Source organism: Echeneis naucrates, chromosome 1, assembly GCF_900963305.1.
Source record: "Echeneis naucrates chromosome 1, fEcheNa1.1, whole genome shotgun sequence".
NCBI lineage: Eukaryota > Metazoa > Chordata > Actinopteri > Carangiformes > Echeneidae > Echeneis > Echeneis naucrates.
This window is the reverse complement of record NC_042511.1, coordinates 14211226-14226717: the sequence shown is the minus strand read 5'-3', so window position 1 is coordinate 14226717 and position 15492 is coordinate 14211226. Positions and strand designations below refer to the sequence as shown.

The 15492-nt window shown below is 40.4% G+C and overlaps 1 protein-coding gene and 1 long non-coding RNA gene across 5 annotated transcripts in view; one reads left to right on the top strand and one right to left on the bottom strand.

Moving 5' to 3' along the window:
- The first annotated feature begins 6103 nt into the window (after nucleotides 1-6103).
- On the top strand, nucleotides 6104-7890 carry LOC115046304 (uncharacterized). Its single transcript, XR_003840922.1, has 2 exons — nucleotides 6104-6294; nucleotides 6980-7890. It is a non-coding gene; the product is annotated as an uncharacterized LOC115046304 (long non-coding RNA).
- Nucleotides 7891-13060: 5170 nt separating this feature from the next.
- Nucleotides 13061-15492, bottom strand: part of tbc1d1 (TBC1 (tre-2/USP6, BUB2, cdc16) domain family, member 1) — a 38739-nt gene continuing 36307 nt past the window's right edge. For all 4 annotated transcript variants that reach the window (XM_029505050.1, XM_029505213.1, XM_029505126.1 and 1 more), the window contains 2 exons: nucleotides 14754-14930; nucleotides 13061-14679 (listed from right to left, as the gene is read on the bottom strand). In XM_029505050.1, coding sequence (XP_029360910.1) covers nucleotides 14410-14679; nucleotides 14754-14930 — 447 coding nt within the window. In that variant the 3' untranslated portion in view covers nucleotides 13061-14409. The remainder of the gene's footprint in view (nucleotides 14680-14753; nucleotides 14931-15492) is intronic.

The window sequence follows — 15492 nt, the reverse complement described above, 5'->3', positions numbered from 1 at the left end:
AATTAAAATTGAAAGCAAAATAAAAGTGTGTGTGTGTTTGTGTGCGTGTGTGTGTGGTGTTGTCAAATCTAATCTTTCATTGGCCATTCAGAGCAGAATCATCCATGTGGCAAACATGTCCCTCATCCTTATTTATTAATTTATTACTTACTCACATACATCCAAGTGCACATTCCCGGTAGATGAGCCACTTTTCGGCTTTTTCTTTTCTTTTTTTTTTTTGGAAATCATTAGAACAAAAAGAAAAACATGATGAGACAATTTTCCAGGATTTTACAACCCTGGAAAATCGTCTCATAGTGTTATAATCCCGTCTGCATCGCTAAGTCTGATACCAACTACTCATACTGGACTTCCTGCAGTGTATTTCACAGCTTCAGCAACCCAAGCCTGCCTTCAGTCAGATTCCCAGACCGCTCCCAAAGCCCAACAGGAGCCTGAGAGGGGAAACTGCAGCTCCATCACAATGAACTCTAAATGTATCTGTGAGCAGACGCACACAGATGATAGTTCTTCCTAACTGCGTTCCTACCTGTGTTGCTGTTTTTGTTTTTGAAAGAAGAATGGGACAAGAGTTCATAACATAAGATCCCTGAGTGAACTACAGGAATGTTGCATGTAAAACATTTACGTCAGACCACTTAAAAATATTTAAAAACATTTTTTATATTTTCTACATTATTGATTGTACCTTTAATGCTCTCACAATTTTACTACGATAACAGTGATGATGATGGGGCATATTAAAGCCATCTGCTTTCATGCTCTTACAGTGAAAGCTGAAGACGTGCAAATAAAATATAGTGGAATGTAAAAAGGTGCAGGTAAGTTCCTAGGAAGCCAGAAAGAATGGACCTGTTCAGATGGCATTAAGATTTCACTGGAACCACAAGTTTCACTGGAAGAGTCAGGCAAGATTAAATGTGATAAGACCTTCATTCCTCCGTACGACAGGACCTATTAACGCTGCAAGGTTATTGAACAAATTATACCTCCGTGTCAACATATTTTGTTAAGTGTCTTCTGTCATATTTCATCTGTCAAATATTTAGCCCTTGTCAATCATATCACATCACAGATATCTGAAAGAATATTCAGCGGCGTGCATTTATTTATTTATTTATTTTACACTTTTGAAACATCATCTAAGGAAACTCAACTCAACTGTTATGTAACCAATATGTATATTATCTGTAATATAATCAAATATAGAAGTCTGACAATGACCCCCCATAAAAATGAAACATTATTTCTGAATCTATGGAGAGCCTCAATCTGAAATCTCTTTGTAAAATACAAAGATCACAATTTAAAAAATGTAAATAATGTTTAGGATACCTCTCTTTTAGAAATTAAGATAAAAATGAATGGATGAAGAAACCAAGCTCAGGAAAAATGTTGTAGAGGGTTTTGGTAAATGTAAATGAGATTCCCACATAGAAGAAGAAGAAAGAAGACTATAAAAAAATTACATATCAATCAGCTAAAACAAAATCATGTTGACATCTTACTAAAGTAAGACACTTTACTAAACCTCCTTCTACATTACACTCCATGTTTTATTTCAAGCTTGTTCCAACAACACAACATAACTTACAGCCAGTAGACACACTTTTCACTCAGCCTCTCTATTCGTTTCTATTTGGCTCCAGGGTGATAACGACCAGTCTGCATTGATGTCTCTGTTTGAAGACAGGTAGACAAGCAAGCAGATAAAGAAGAACAAGAAAGAAAAGGTCAAGCGAACACAACACACAGACACACCTTGTTGTTGAGAGTCTTCACTCAATAAGATAACGAATGAGATAATAAGTTGGGGAATGTAAGAATACGATCTGTGGATGAGCTCCAGCTTTATCTGACAGCTGTGGGACAGCTGTGAGGAGCTACTATAAAAAACCGTGACAGAGTGTGATTACGATTTGCCTTCTGTCTCGATCTGTGTGTGAGGTTTTTAATACTACATCAGGGGAATACTGCATGTGTTTGTGTAATGCTGGCAGTGCCAGTCTGAGACTATACTGATTCACATCTCTGTCTCTACAGTCAGAATGAGCAGACGAGCTACGGTGCAACCACACACATACAAGTGCAAACGCAAATGCTGCAATTGTTCCTATGAGTTCGTTCCTCACTGGCTGCACATTTTTCAAAAATATTGTCATGCCAGTGCAAATGGAGTGAGAATCAGAGCAGGGTGCGTCTGTTATGTATAAGTGATATTGCCCTGTGGTGTTATTTAACGTGTGACTAGCTGTGGCATGTAGTCAACTTATAACGCAACCCTAATTCAACAATGTAACCCGATCCATAAAAAAGCATCTATTGTGATTCAGGGATTGTGCATTGTTGTTGAAAATGACAGAGGGAGAAGTGCGTCATGTGATCACAAAGCATAAACATGATCTGTTTATGCCTTGCTGACAGTTGATGAGCAGGATTCTTGTCGTTTGTAGTCCTGTAGTTTACCACACTGGTGAGATGGGGGAGGCTCACGGACGAAACTGGTAGGTTGGTCCATTCTCAATTATTACTATCTCCCTGTTAGTTTGATTATTTGGCGTGCCAATTATTCATATCTATGTAAACACCCCCACCCCCCCCCTTCTTAATTATAGGAAAGGGACAGACTGTTTATACACGTCTATACATGTCCCACCAGTTTGGAGCCCACACCCCTTTACTGTATGTCATCCCATTATCTCTGCCTGACACACCTGTACTTCTCTCACTGCCACAATATGAATAAAGGCAAAAATCAAAGATCTGTGAACGAACACACCTCTCTGGACAGAGTGGCAGCAGATCGACAGTACCATAATAATGAACCGCAGAAATTTTCATTTCAAGAGCAAACCCTTGTTCGCTCAGTACAGTTTAGCAACATAGGTGCTGTGATTGTCTGTTTTCTACTTTTAAAACGCACTTGGCTGCTCATGAGTTTAAAACTCATGCTTAATACAGCAAGATATAAATACTATAACCTTTGTCAATACGGACATGAGTCACAGTTGCTCTCTCATATATTTCATCCACAATTCACCCGTTCACTTCATATCACTAATACAATGATCAGTCAAGTATAATAGAATAGAACTACATCGTCATTAAAAACTAAAAGTAAAATCAAACTACACTTTTTTAACTTCTAAGTTCCCATCCAATCAGAGAACCAGCATTAGAGACATTAAGAAAGACAAACTGGAGAACCGAACTACTCAGATGGTTTGAGAAGCAGCTGCCCCAGTCAGCAGCTAACATCTGCTGTCTAACAAAAAAGGCACAATCTCTGCTCCTCTCTGCCTCTCAGCTGTGCTGCCAGTCTTCCTCTTTGGCCACCATCTTTACTTCACAATTAAAAACAGGGACATTTCTGGGGAGCGCTTCAGTCAGATTTTGCAGCCCTGCTCCAAGAAAAGAGGGATGTCTAGTCACCAGAGAATTCGTGGAACCTCAGAGGTGAACAGCTTTTGCTGATTAGCTGTTGGATTATGTGTTAATTTAAAGGGGACAGTGTACATTTGTCACCCCTGTAGTTTAACACAACCACTGTGGATTAGTCAGGGTGAGCACAGCGACAGTTTAAGTGCTAAATGAGAGCTGAACCGAGCTAAATCATCTTTTTTAAGGCACAACATAGTTTTCAAGCCACTGGTTTACACATTCTTCAGATCTGACAATGCGACAACAATAAACATGCATGATTACCGCAAATCGCAACGCACAAGTTGAGGCTGCTAAAATCTCTGAGTCCACGTCAGACTATGCAATGTAAAGGTTGGCGAATCGTGGGGCTAACACAGAAGAGCAGAGGCACGTCCTCGGCTTCCAGCTGCACTGCTCATTTCTGGAAAAATGCAACTCTGCAAGACTTTCTTTTTTACCAGACGTGTGAAAGCTTATTTCCTGTCATCAGCAACATTTTGATACGTCTGTATTCAGAGATGACATAATGAACATGCCTCATGGCCACTGTTTTCTACAGCTTCTCATATAATGCCATTCGTTTTTGCTTCCAAACCGTCAAATCTTAAAGCAAACCATGTCGCTCATCTTTGGATGTACTTGTACACTCATTTCAGTTTGTAGCAGCAGTCGCTGTGAGAACTGGGCCCTAAATTTATGTTGAATTAACAAACCTTCAAGTCAGCTCTGCAGACATGTGCTTCAGTTTCGTCCATCTCAGACCTTTTTCTCATTTTTAGCTCAAAGGGTGCTACTATTGCCAATAACTTGCAAAGTGCCATATCCTAGTCACTGCAGCCCTCACTGACTTAACTGAAGTAACATGTGTTGTTACCTCAAATATTCAGCAACAAGGGTCAAAATACAGGTATCCCGTCAGTTGGTATGTCTGTCATGCAATAACTGACAATGTCTTCCATCCTGCAGTTGCCCATGCCTCAGAGCTATGAGCAACTAAAACTGACACAGAGATACAAACCTGTCAGCGGCTTGCAAATCAGCCTCACGTATGTTTCACGCAAGCCTCCTTCAAACACTAGCAGAGGTGTGGTGTGTGTCGTAAGGCTATTGCAGTTGAAAGAAGCGAAGCCAATTTAGTTTGCATCATTTAAAAAAAAAAAAAAAAAAAAGGCTTGTGAACATAGATTCATGGATTGCTGCTTGTTTTATATATTTCCTTTTGTTTTCTCTTTTTCTCGCCTTCTTATCTCCTGGAAAGCAAAACTCTAGACTGCATTCTTCTTTGTTGGTTATCGAGGAGTTTGGACCGAAACACAACAGCAGCACATCACAGTAGTTGGATTGTTGTGAAATGTGGTTTTATATATTCATGGTCACCAGAGGATGAACTGCAACAACTTAAATGACCTCCAGCATTTACACACACATGCTAACATTGTCTTTGTGCCGTTCGTACTGTCTTGACGTAATTTACTGTATGTACTGTGTGTATATTGAACATAACTCAGCTTTTCACTTTGAGACAGTTACACAAGTTATTTTCAAACTGAGTAGTTATTAAAATATTTCAGATTTATGGCTGTTTTGCTTATTTTCCATCTATTCATCCCAGATGTCTAAATTTCCCTCTGGGCTGAATAAAGCATCCATCTATCTATCTATGCATATATGCAGGGCAAAGGATTATCCGCTTTCACTGCTGAAGCATTTCATTGCCTTCTGAGAGACAGAGAAGACACTTTTCTCAGGTCAAAACTACATTTAAAAACTGCTTCAAACTTCTTATATAACAATTTCAGTAGTTCACCTGGAGGACTGAGGCTTAGTTAGCGAGCAAAGCAGTTAGGGGGGGAATTTTTTTCAAATCTAAGCGAAATATTATCCAATTTTATATTAGATGATTCCTTCAAAAACACAATTATGGATTCCTGCAGAAAATGGGTGTGGCATAACTGCAAAGGCAGTAGTGTGTGTGTGTGTGTGTGTGTGTGTGTTTTGGGTGGGGGCTTTGTGAATCGTCTCCCCACCCTGCAGGGAGTAGAGCTTCCTCTCCAGGGTTCAGAAATAACCAACAGCTTTATTGTTCAAGAAAACCTGCCTGCTGCCTCTGCGTGTAGCTCTCTCTCTCTCTCACACACACACACACACACACACACACACACAGAGCCCCCTCTCCTTTTAGAGATTTGAGTAACTGACATCTAGATTCTTGGTTACACCCATGGCTCTGAGGAAGGGAGGAGGAAAGAGGGTGAGAAAGGAGAGAGAGAGAGACAAAGATAGAGCAAACGAGATAGATAGATGGCGAGAGAGAGAGAGAGAGAGAGAGAGAGAGAGAGAGAGAGAGAGAGAGAGAGAGAGCAAGCAGGGGGTAGAGGGAGGGTGTTGTGGACATTTGATGTGCTGACAGGACAGCGGTGGTCACACCCAAACTGTGGCGCCTGACCTTCTTCAACAAACAGCAACACCCTTACACACACACACACACACACACACACACACACACACACACACACACACACACACACACACACACACACACACACACACACACGTTGATGCAGACACAGACACCCACACAGCAATCGTGTAACATCATCCTGCCCAGTTTTCCCTTGCGGATGTCTTTTCTCTGTTCAGCCTTCTCTTAGCAGTTTGTGACTCAGCAGCTCGACTACAGTCTGCCTCTTTCATAATCTGGGCCTCTGTCTGAGGACTTTCAGTCGCACGTGTTCAGGGCTGGGAAGTAACAAAGTACATTTACTCAAGATACAAGTTTGACTGATTTTGGGAGTACCTGCGTGAAGAGTTTGAAAAAACACAGAAAGTAGAACAATTACAACAAGGTATTATTGCTCCAGACCTCAGGTAAAATATGAGAACCTTCAATTTCTTAGCAACTGATTTTATTAGTTCCCTGCTATAACTTGCTACAACAGTTTGAAAGGTTTACTCATCTAATGTTAATTCAAATTCAGAAAAGAAAGTCAGTTAGTTTAGCTGTGAGGTTACATATGTATTTATGCATTTATGTGTTTATAGTGTCTTAATGTGTGTAGAATAATTTACAGTAAGTGTTAAAACTTGTGTGCAGCTTATCGCATAATTTCAGTTTACTAAACAATGGCGCACAAATCAAGTGTGTTTGTGTGTTTGTGTGTTGGTCTTCTCAAGCTTTTCGAGAACAGTTTTGATAAATAAATTCTCAGCTTGGTCCAGGGCTAAATGTTTTGGGTTTTTCTTTTCCCTTCTGATTACAACACACTTCATGGGCCCCAAAAAAAAAAAAGGGTGGGGGTAGTAACAAGTGGCTGACGTGAATTCTACATAACAAATACATCCCTTTTTTCTTTTCTTTTTTTTTTGGGGGGGGGGGAGTTAACCGCTGAAATTTGAAGCAAATATAAAATTACAGCAAACATGCATATTGCTTTGGCCTCCCTGCCCTGTGATTTCTTTTATGTTGCTGATATTATCTGTAATGAGCAGGTATGTGCCAGTCAGCCTCTCATACAATGCTGTTTTGTGTAACTCCACATTTGTGTCTTCATAGCAAGAAGAAACAAGTCGGCCGTGTGCATCCCCACCAGATCTCCTTCAGCTCTGATCAGATTCATCGCTGTTGTTTCATTAACGTGTTTGCCCATACATACCCATATTCACAGTCTGCCCTTCATGGCAGTTGAATGGATGACAGATCAATCAGATAACATGCGATATTGCACAATTATTAACTTGCTCAGTTGAACAATTTGGCTTTGGCTGATCTAAAGCGTGAATCAGCTCATCATAAATCATTGTTCTTTTAAGGTTCCAGGCTGTCAGTCGTCACCTCAACCCAACCGATGTCTTTTAATTTATATTTGAAAACAATAACTGATTCCTAACCTTCACAACAACAAAAGACAGAGAGCAGACACAAATTACAACCCATTTACAACTTATTTATGCTCCTTTTCGAGGTGGTTTAGCTATTTTGTAGTTTCAAACAGCCGCAAGACAAAAACTACAAACAAAGAATAACCCAAGTATCAGGTAACTGTGTTGTTTCTGCTATGCACTGGAGAACAAAGAAATAAACAGTGTCAGAAGGTGTTTTTACATTTCAGATTGTGATATGTCAGTTTAATAAGCCTTGTGTTTGGATTCGCACAAAAACAAAAGACACTTAAAACTGAATGACGGAAAAAATTACGGAATTCATGCATTATTCGTTGTGTGCAGCATTATGCAACAGTGACATGTTAACTATCAGTTTGGACATGTGGGGCTGCAATGTCTGGGTGGCATGATGAAACACACACAAACAAATATGCACAATCACTTACACGCACAGTTAAGCAGGCAAAGATGTGGAAATGCACAAGGTAGAATATATGTGCAATTTCCTTGTCAACACTGAAATTTCTAAAAACAACAAAAAAAAAAAAAAACAACCCCAACTTGTTTTTCTTCTTTATTGCACGTGATGATTGAACACTTAAAACGTGACATGAGAGCAATGTGCATATTGAGGGTTCAGTATAACTTGAAAAAAAAAATATATATATAATAATCTGTTTGTGAATTTTTTTTTGTTGTTTTGTTTACACTTGTGAATGTAAAGTAAGGAAACTAGGCTTTATAGTTCCGTGTATTAAAAAAATCCTAATAATTAGATTTTTTGTCACTTAAGACTTAACCATGGAATATAAATAAAGAAGAATAAGAACTCATGGCGAACTCAATAGAACACTGAAAAGACCACCACAGCTTTTAGTAGTTTACCACTTACTTATGTGAATACACGTATATAAACATGTTACATTTTTCCCCGCACACATTTATTTATTATACACTTGTGATGTCTTTGCATTTTATTCATTCATTCATTCATCTGCCAAAATAAAAAAAAAAAAAATGGTTGATTAGAACCTGAAAACATTCCAACCTACTTTGTAAAACTTGCTTGTTTTCAGGATTTCTTGACAATTTGCAACCAAAAAAACAAAACAAAACAAAACAACAAAAAAACCCAAAACAAAACAAAACGAAAAACAACCTACACCCACACATGACAAGATGCACAACACAACTGCTATTCCTGTTGCGAAGTACATACAGTCAGATCGATCAGAGATTAACCACAACCTTGAAAAACTCGTCATCACTGCCTGACTTTCCCCATTACTACTCTGAAAACAGATTTCTTTGGATTCATACTTTCGGGTACACACAAAACAACAACAAACTTATAACTGAAGTTACATATTTGGGATTTGGAAGAAATTTGTGCATTATTCATTGTACACAACATTATGCAACTATGGCATGTTGAGGTTCAACAGCCCAAGAGGATGCAGTCATCAAAGGTGAGAAAGCTTTTTATTATCCAGGTGCTTTAGGTGAAGTAGCTGCTTATCAAGATTTAGTGCTGCTGCAGACCTTTACGAGGTTTAACTGACTTATTCTGACCAGTGCACTCTCGTCTTAGTACTGGATGTGCTGTTACGGGGCTTTAAACAGAGCGTCATTAATGATTACATCAACCTGAATTACTTTATGTCACACATAAAGGTGTCAGGTTCTGGCTGGTGTGCAAGGGTAAAGTTGAGCTCATACAGCCAGCAGGTGCATTTTATTCTTTGGATGGTATGCTGAAATTTCACAATGGTCTGAAAGACAACGTCTGCCTTTGGGGGATTTTTAATCACTGTGGTGATCGACGATATTTTATGTGGTGCTCATAATTAGTATTTTACTCAAACTTTGACCAAACCTAACAACACTCTGATCTTCAAAGTTTTTACCTCCCAACACATTTGTTTTGCGTTCAACTTATTGGAGCCATATTTGAGGTCTCCTTTGATCCTTATGGGAGCACATAAATAGACTCCCTCTAAGATATTTTGGGACGAGTGGTTGAACCGCTGGGGGGCTTGTTGTGGGAGGAATGCAATTAAAAAGCATCTAAATGATTCATAGTAGATTAGTTTAACATCTACATTTGTGCTTGTGTGGAGATGCTCAGGTATGAGAGCAGAACCAATAAAAACTTTACTGCTGCTTAATTCACTCTCATTCTCACGAAACCATTAAATAGATATTGGTGAGAAATAAAAAATTTGGACAGACATGACTGATCGGATCCCTTTCTTTTTCAGGTGAGCAAAGCAAGGGTATCCAGTTCTTTACAGACAGCACATCTGCCATCAGTCCACGAACCAGTTTGCTTGAGTACTTTACTTCCACCAGATGATTGAAGGTCAACCTTCAGCTTGATAAACTCTAATAAACTGCTCTTAAACCACTTCCTCTTGCTGAATGTGTAATTATCACATCCTCGATTTGATAATCTCTCAATCAGGTGCGCTAAAAGTGTGTTAAAGAGTCGTTGGAAAATACAAGCATGTGGTGGAGCTGAGTGCAGGGCAGGTCAGGGCAGTGCAGTGCAGAGTGTGGAGGGGTAAACAGATGCCAAATCAAATAAAACAAAAGGCCGTGGGTAACAGCACAACCCTTGGCAGCGACACATATACAAAGATCCACTTTGTTTACACTCAGCGTGGGCAGCGCTCTACGTAGCCTGTGATCCTGCTCTGTCATAGTTAAATCAACCAGGGCATTAAAAGAATACATCCAAGATGGAGAGTTTCAGCAATAGTCATGCAAGAAGCTTCTGTTTGTGCCCTTTTGAGGTCTGCCGGAGCTCTGACACAGCAGGTGCAGACACATACGAGCACGGTAAAGAAAATCGCAGCTGTTACAACACTGCATGACTGTTGGGCTTCAGAAACAGACACACACAAACTAGGCAGGGCGGCTCGCTCAGGAATTATGTAGCTTAGAGAAAAATCCAAGTTCTTTAGGCAGATTAGCTGCATCGAGCCTCTGAGAGGATGGTTATGGTTTTGGTGGTCTGCGTGGGGCCACGTGATGAGGAGTCATACAGTTTACCTGCTCATCGGTCTCATTAAGGCAGGAGGGTGTGTTCAAACTCTGGATATTATTTAAATAGCTCCACTACTTCTCTGGCTGCTTCGGGGAAATCTCCATTCACCAGAGTGTTTGGTTTGGCTCAAAACATTAGCTCTGCCTGTGAAACCGAGTGATGGATTAAAAGCTTGCTGACAATATTAATGAAGGTATAAATGGCAGTAAGAATGTAATCCTTTTGTTGATCCCTGCTAGAGAAAGTCTTTTGTCCCTTCCTCCTCCACAGAGTTCAAGCTAAAGGCCATTTATATAGCAGCATAATGGAGCTGGTTGAGTCAGGTTGTAATTTTTGGCATATTAGTGGACAGTGGCGATAAAGACGAGGATATCTGAAAATATTCTTTGACTCAAGTCCTCATCATTGAGAAAAGAAGACCCCCGCCCCCCCCCCCCCACTGCTTGCCAACAGTTTCGCCACTCGTTTTCACACAGCAGCGTTTTTTTAAAGACCAGTTTCTGGCCAAGTACTGAATTGAATCAAGTTCGGTTACTTACTCTTACTTACTTTTAGCTCTGGTTTTGTTCTCAACCAGCGCTTCTGGGAAATATCTGACTTCTTAGCAGCTAAATGCTTTGACTCCCTACGTCTGCTGTTCGGTGGTGAGCAGGCAGCTACGACTCTGGGAAAAAAAAGATGGAAAGTGGTTAGAATGAACTGAAATTTTCAGCTTGTAAAACAGAAAACAATGAGGAGACCGAGTGGCAGCAATTAGGTGCTAAACCGCCGTATCTGGTATCTGGTCATCTGTGTTGGCAACTTCAATAACTTAATATTTGTCATTTATTCCAATGTCAGTAAAAATACTGGTAAGGGACTCATTTCTTACTGTAGCCGTGGAAATTCACATTTTAACATTTGAAGTTGTGTTCAAAATAATAGCAGTCCCACATCACTAGCAAGATAAATCGCTGTTTTTGTTAGAATTTCAACTCCACACTGTAAGTACGTCTCTAAACGGGTTAGTAAAGGTATAGAAACCAACAGACCCAACGGGCATGACGTACATGCTGCTGATTCTGTGAAACTGAATCATTTACTGAAAAGGGGTGTGTTCAAAAGAATAGCAGTGCTGAGCTCAATTAGTGAGGTCTGTGGACTGTAATGTGGGAAAAAAAAAAAGGTGGCCCTTATTTAAGGATCAAGGCCACTGACCCTGCATATGCTGGCTGTGCATGTCGTTCAAGACTCTGTTCAGAAGAAGAGCGTCCTTTGATTAAGAAATTAATAGAAGAGGGGAAAACCTATAAAGAAGTGCAAAAAATGATAGGCTGTTCAGCTAAAATGACACCAAATGCTTTAAAATGGCAGCCAAAACCAGAAAGGCGAGAGATCTAAGCTGGCCTGTGAGTACAATCAGACGACGTCTATGTGAAGCCAAGCTACCAGCAAGAAGCCCCCGCAAAGTCCCATTGTTTAAAAAAAAAAAAAGAAAAAAAAAAAAAAACGTTTTTTTTGAATTTGCCAAAGAACACATTGACTGGCCTAAAAAGAAACGGCGTAATATTTTGTGGGCTGATGAGAGTAAGATTGTTCTTTTTGGGTCTAAGAGCCACAGACAGTTTGTCAGACGTCCTGAAAACACTGAATTCAAGCCACAGCACACAGTGAAGACGGTGAAGCATCATGATATGGGGATGTTGGTCCTATTCATCGCATACTGATCACGGATCAGTTTGACGACATCAGAATACTGGAAGAAGTCATGAAGTTGAAGTTGAACCTTCAAGTATTTTTTTGAGTTTATACAGTACATGTTGGAGTTTGTAGAGAAAGATGTCAACACTGCTATTTTTTTTAACGTTATATTTCTTGACTTTCTTTAAAATATTTTCAAATCCAATTACTTTTTTTAAATTTTCTTGCTTTGAAATAGAATGTGCATTGTCCCCAAAGCATTTGTGTTCATTAAAATACTTTACTCACCTTTATAAAGACACCGCTATTATTATGAACATAACTACATTTTTAAATCTCTCATCGTGCCACTTCATTATTTTGACGTTTTTCTCCTGTTTTTTCTTTTTTATAAGCAGACCCCACTACCAACATCCTAATAAATAGGCGACTCCGACACGACCAACTGGCTGATTAACTGTTGCTCCCAGAGGACTTCACACAGGTGAAGGAATGTGAGGAGCTTCGTGCCATTGTATCACCCTGCTGCTGACTTTGAGCTAGATCTCAAGGAAATACATCAAACAAAAAAACAGATGCACAAAAACACATACAAACATTGGGTGATGCAAGCATGCATGCACACAATGAGTAAGGTATCAAGACCAGAAATTCTGAAGCTTCAAATACACATGTGTAACATGTTTCTAAAAGATTGAAAACCAAAAGTTTTTCTTTTCGGCTCTTTCTTTGCTTGTGTTATTTTGTTGCCGATTTCTCTGTTGTGTACACACATGCATGCTAACAGAGCTGCAGCTTGTCCCAACATGCTCTTTCTTCATCCCCAGAAGGAGTTCCTGAAAACAAATGCACGTCTGCGTTTTAAGTACTGTGTACAGTACATTTCCATATGCCTGCAACCTTATATCAAGGCCATAGCATTCCAATTGATTGGCATGTGTGGACAGGAAGGCGCGCAGTCAAACTGTCTCTTCGTAGTGTATGTGTGAATGTATGTAACGGGGAAAAAATGGCTTCAACATGTGCTGGAAGGATATGAAATGTATTTTAAAGTACATTACAATGGCACTAATCAAAACAAAAACGTGTGCAAGGAGAGTCAGAAATACCAGCAGAGCATCTTTACAGTGTAAATCAACAGATTTGTTTTTTTTTGATGGGTGAAGTGCACAAACACAGACACACAGTGACCCATTTTAACATTCACATACTAACACAACAGGCTACAGCTCAGTGTGGTGAATACAGTACATGATTTCTAGCTGACAGATTGTCTCAACAGCAGAGGTCTCCTCTTTGAAATTTGTTTTTTTTGCAGCTATTTAAAGTAAGTGATCAGGCTCTAAAAAAAAGAGGTAAATTCCCTCACTCAAAAAAGCAATGCTAATGTTTTACGCTATTCAGCTGAAACTGCGTTTTCCCCCCTTCCTACACAAACACATGGGCGTGTATTCAAAGGTGAAAAAAACAGGATACGAAATGAACTCTATTTATTGTGTTACTCTTCCTGTAAGCTACTAACTAATACAGGATCAGGAAACAAATACTGTGGAAGACTAGAAAAGTGGAGGAGGAAACAAAAAAATCTTTCGAATCTGACCTCTGAATATGAGCACCAGCATCCAAACCATCATTTAAATTAAATCGTATTCAACCTTTTTAAACAGAAAAACACTTTGTCATGAAAGTTATTTCTTCACCCGTCTTCAGCGCACGTTCTTGTCACACCTCTTTGGAGACATTTCATCTTTATAATCACTTTGTGCACGGGCGATCAATCACATGTTGTCCCAGGGTACTGAGAGTGTCAGTCTTTGTTTGAGCTCGTCTTACATTACTATGGACAGTCTTTGGCTTTTGTAGCCTGTTTGTGTGGGACATTCTTAACAAACCCTCTCATAGGAAAATAAAATACTATGCTATCTGAGTGATAGCACTCAGAAATTCAAAGACGCAAAAATACAAATACAGGTGCAAACATAACTGTTTTGTTTTTACAGCACAGGGCCAGTGAGAGTGCCATCTTTGGGGATTGGTGGTTAAATCACTTGTTCAATTATATTTGTTAGAGAGCTGTAAGAGGCCACGTGAAACATTTTGGGACAATACTCAGGGGTGTCATCCTTTATTTTAGTTTCTCTTATAACCTCATCCCTATTTTGTTCTATTCCCATTCGTCTCCTCCCTGTTTTATGTTCAACTTCCTTTGTCTCGCCTCTTTTTATTAAAACTTTCTGGAGCTGGGAAGAAGCTGGGTCAAAGGTCGAGGCAGGGAGTCATCTTGATGTCTCCCTCAACCTTCTCCTTCTGGGTCTTCCGCCACCAGCTCCTCTTCTGGCTGACCTCACGACTTGGAAATGTATTATTTGTAATTATGAACACTCTGGTGGAGCCGGTGGGTGGAGCAGGGTGTCCACAGTCCTGTTCCCCAGCCCCTTTCTGTCCTCTGTCTCTGCTGCTGTGTGTCCATCAGGGCAGCTGTGGATGCCGAGGCCAGCCAAGAGGCCTTGCAGGTGTGTGACGGTGCTCAACAACTGCTTCTTCTCCTCCTCCAGTGCAGATACCTGCTCTCTCAGTTGGCCCTCAGACTGAACCAGAGCCTCCACTTGACTCTCCAGGCTGCACACACGAGCTTGGGACACCTGGACAAAATAAAAGCATGAAGAAACAAAGAACACAGACACAACTTGTGGTTATGTGTGATGCATGTGTGTACCTGCAGCTCCTCAAGCAGGTCAAGGTTCTGCTGTCGGAGGCTCTGATTGGTCCTTTCCAGCTGGGCAGCCTTCTGGTGCTGGTTGAGGGTCGGGGGTGTGTCTAGCAGCTCATCCTGCAGGACATGGTATTCCACTTCATAGGCCTGGAGCTGCTTAGACACGTCCATCTCACAAACCTAACAGAGAAATAAAGTGTGCACAGCAAAAGTCGTCATTGTCGGTAATCCATTCAGCAAAAAGGGAGAAAAAAAAAACTTTTTCATTGATATCCGGGCCAACAATTAAATCAAACGCAACTGGACTTAGGACTTAGGTTTGTCAAAGACGTTTCGCCTCCTTATCCCAGCGGCTTCATCAGTTAGGAACACGTTGGTTTAACTAGTCCTCACTAGTCTGACAAAACAGTGGAGTTGGACCCAGGTATTTAACCTCTGTGGGAGTGTTCACACAGCTCGTGAGTGGAGTTTCACTTACCAACGTTAGTCATGGTCATGCCTCGCTAGGGAGTCTTGTGAGGCCACTGGGGAACGACAGTTGTCCTGGTCGGAGTCACATGAGGTCAGTTTTGGGCAGCCATTGTTGGAGGCTGAGTTGTTAATTCTCCTGGGTAAGGTTGACAGGGCAGCATTGTGGATGGGCGATAGGTGTCACAGACCCCCTCCCCTGTTTGAGAAGGTTTCTCCACTTTTACCCCTCTTTCAAGCCATCTGTCCTCCCTGTCCGGGATTTTAACATTGC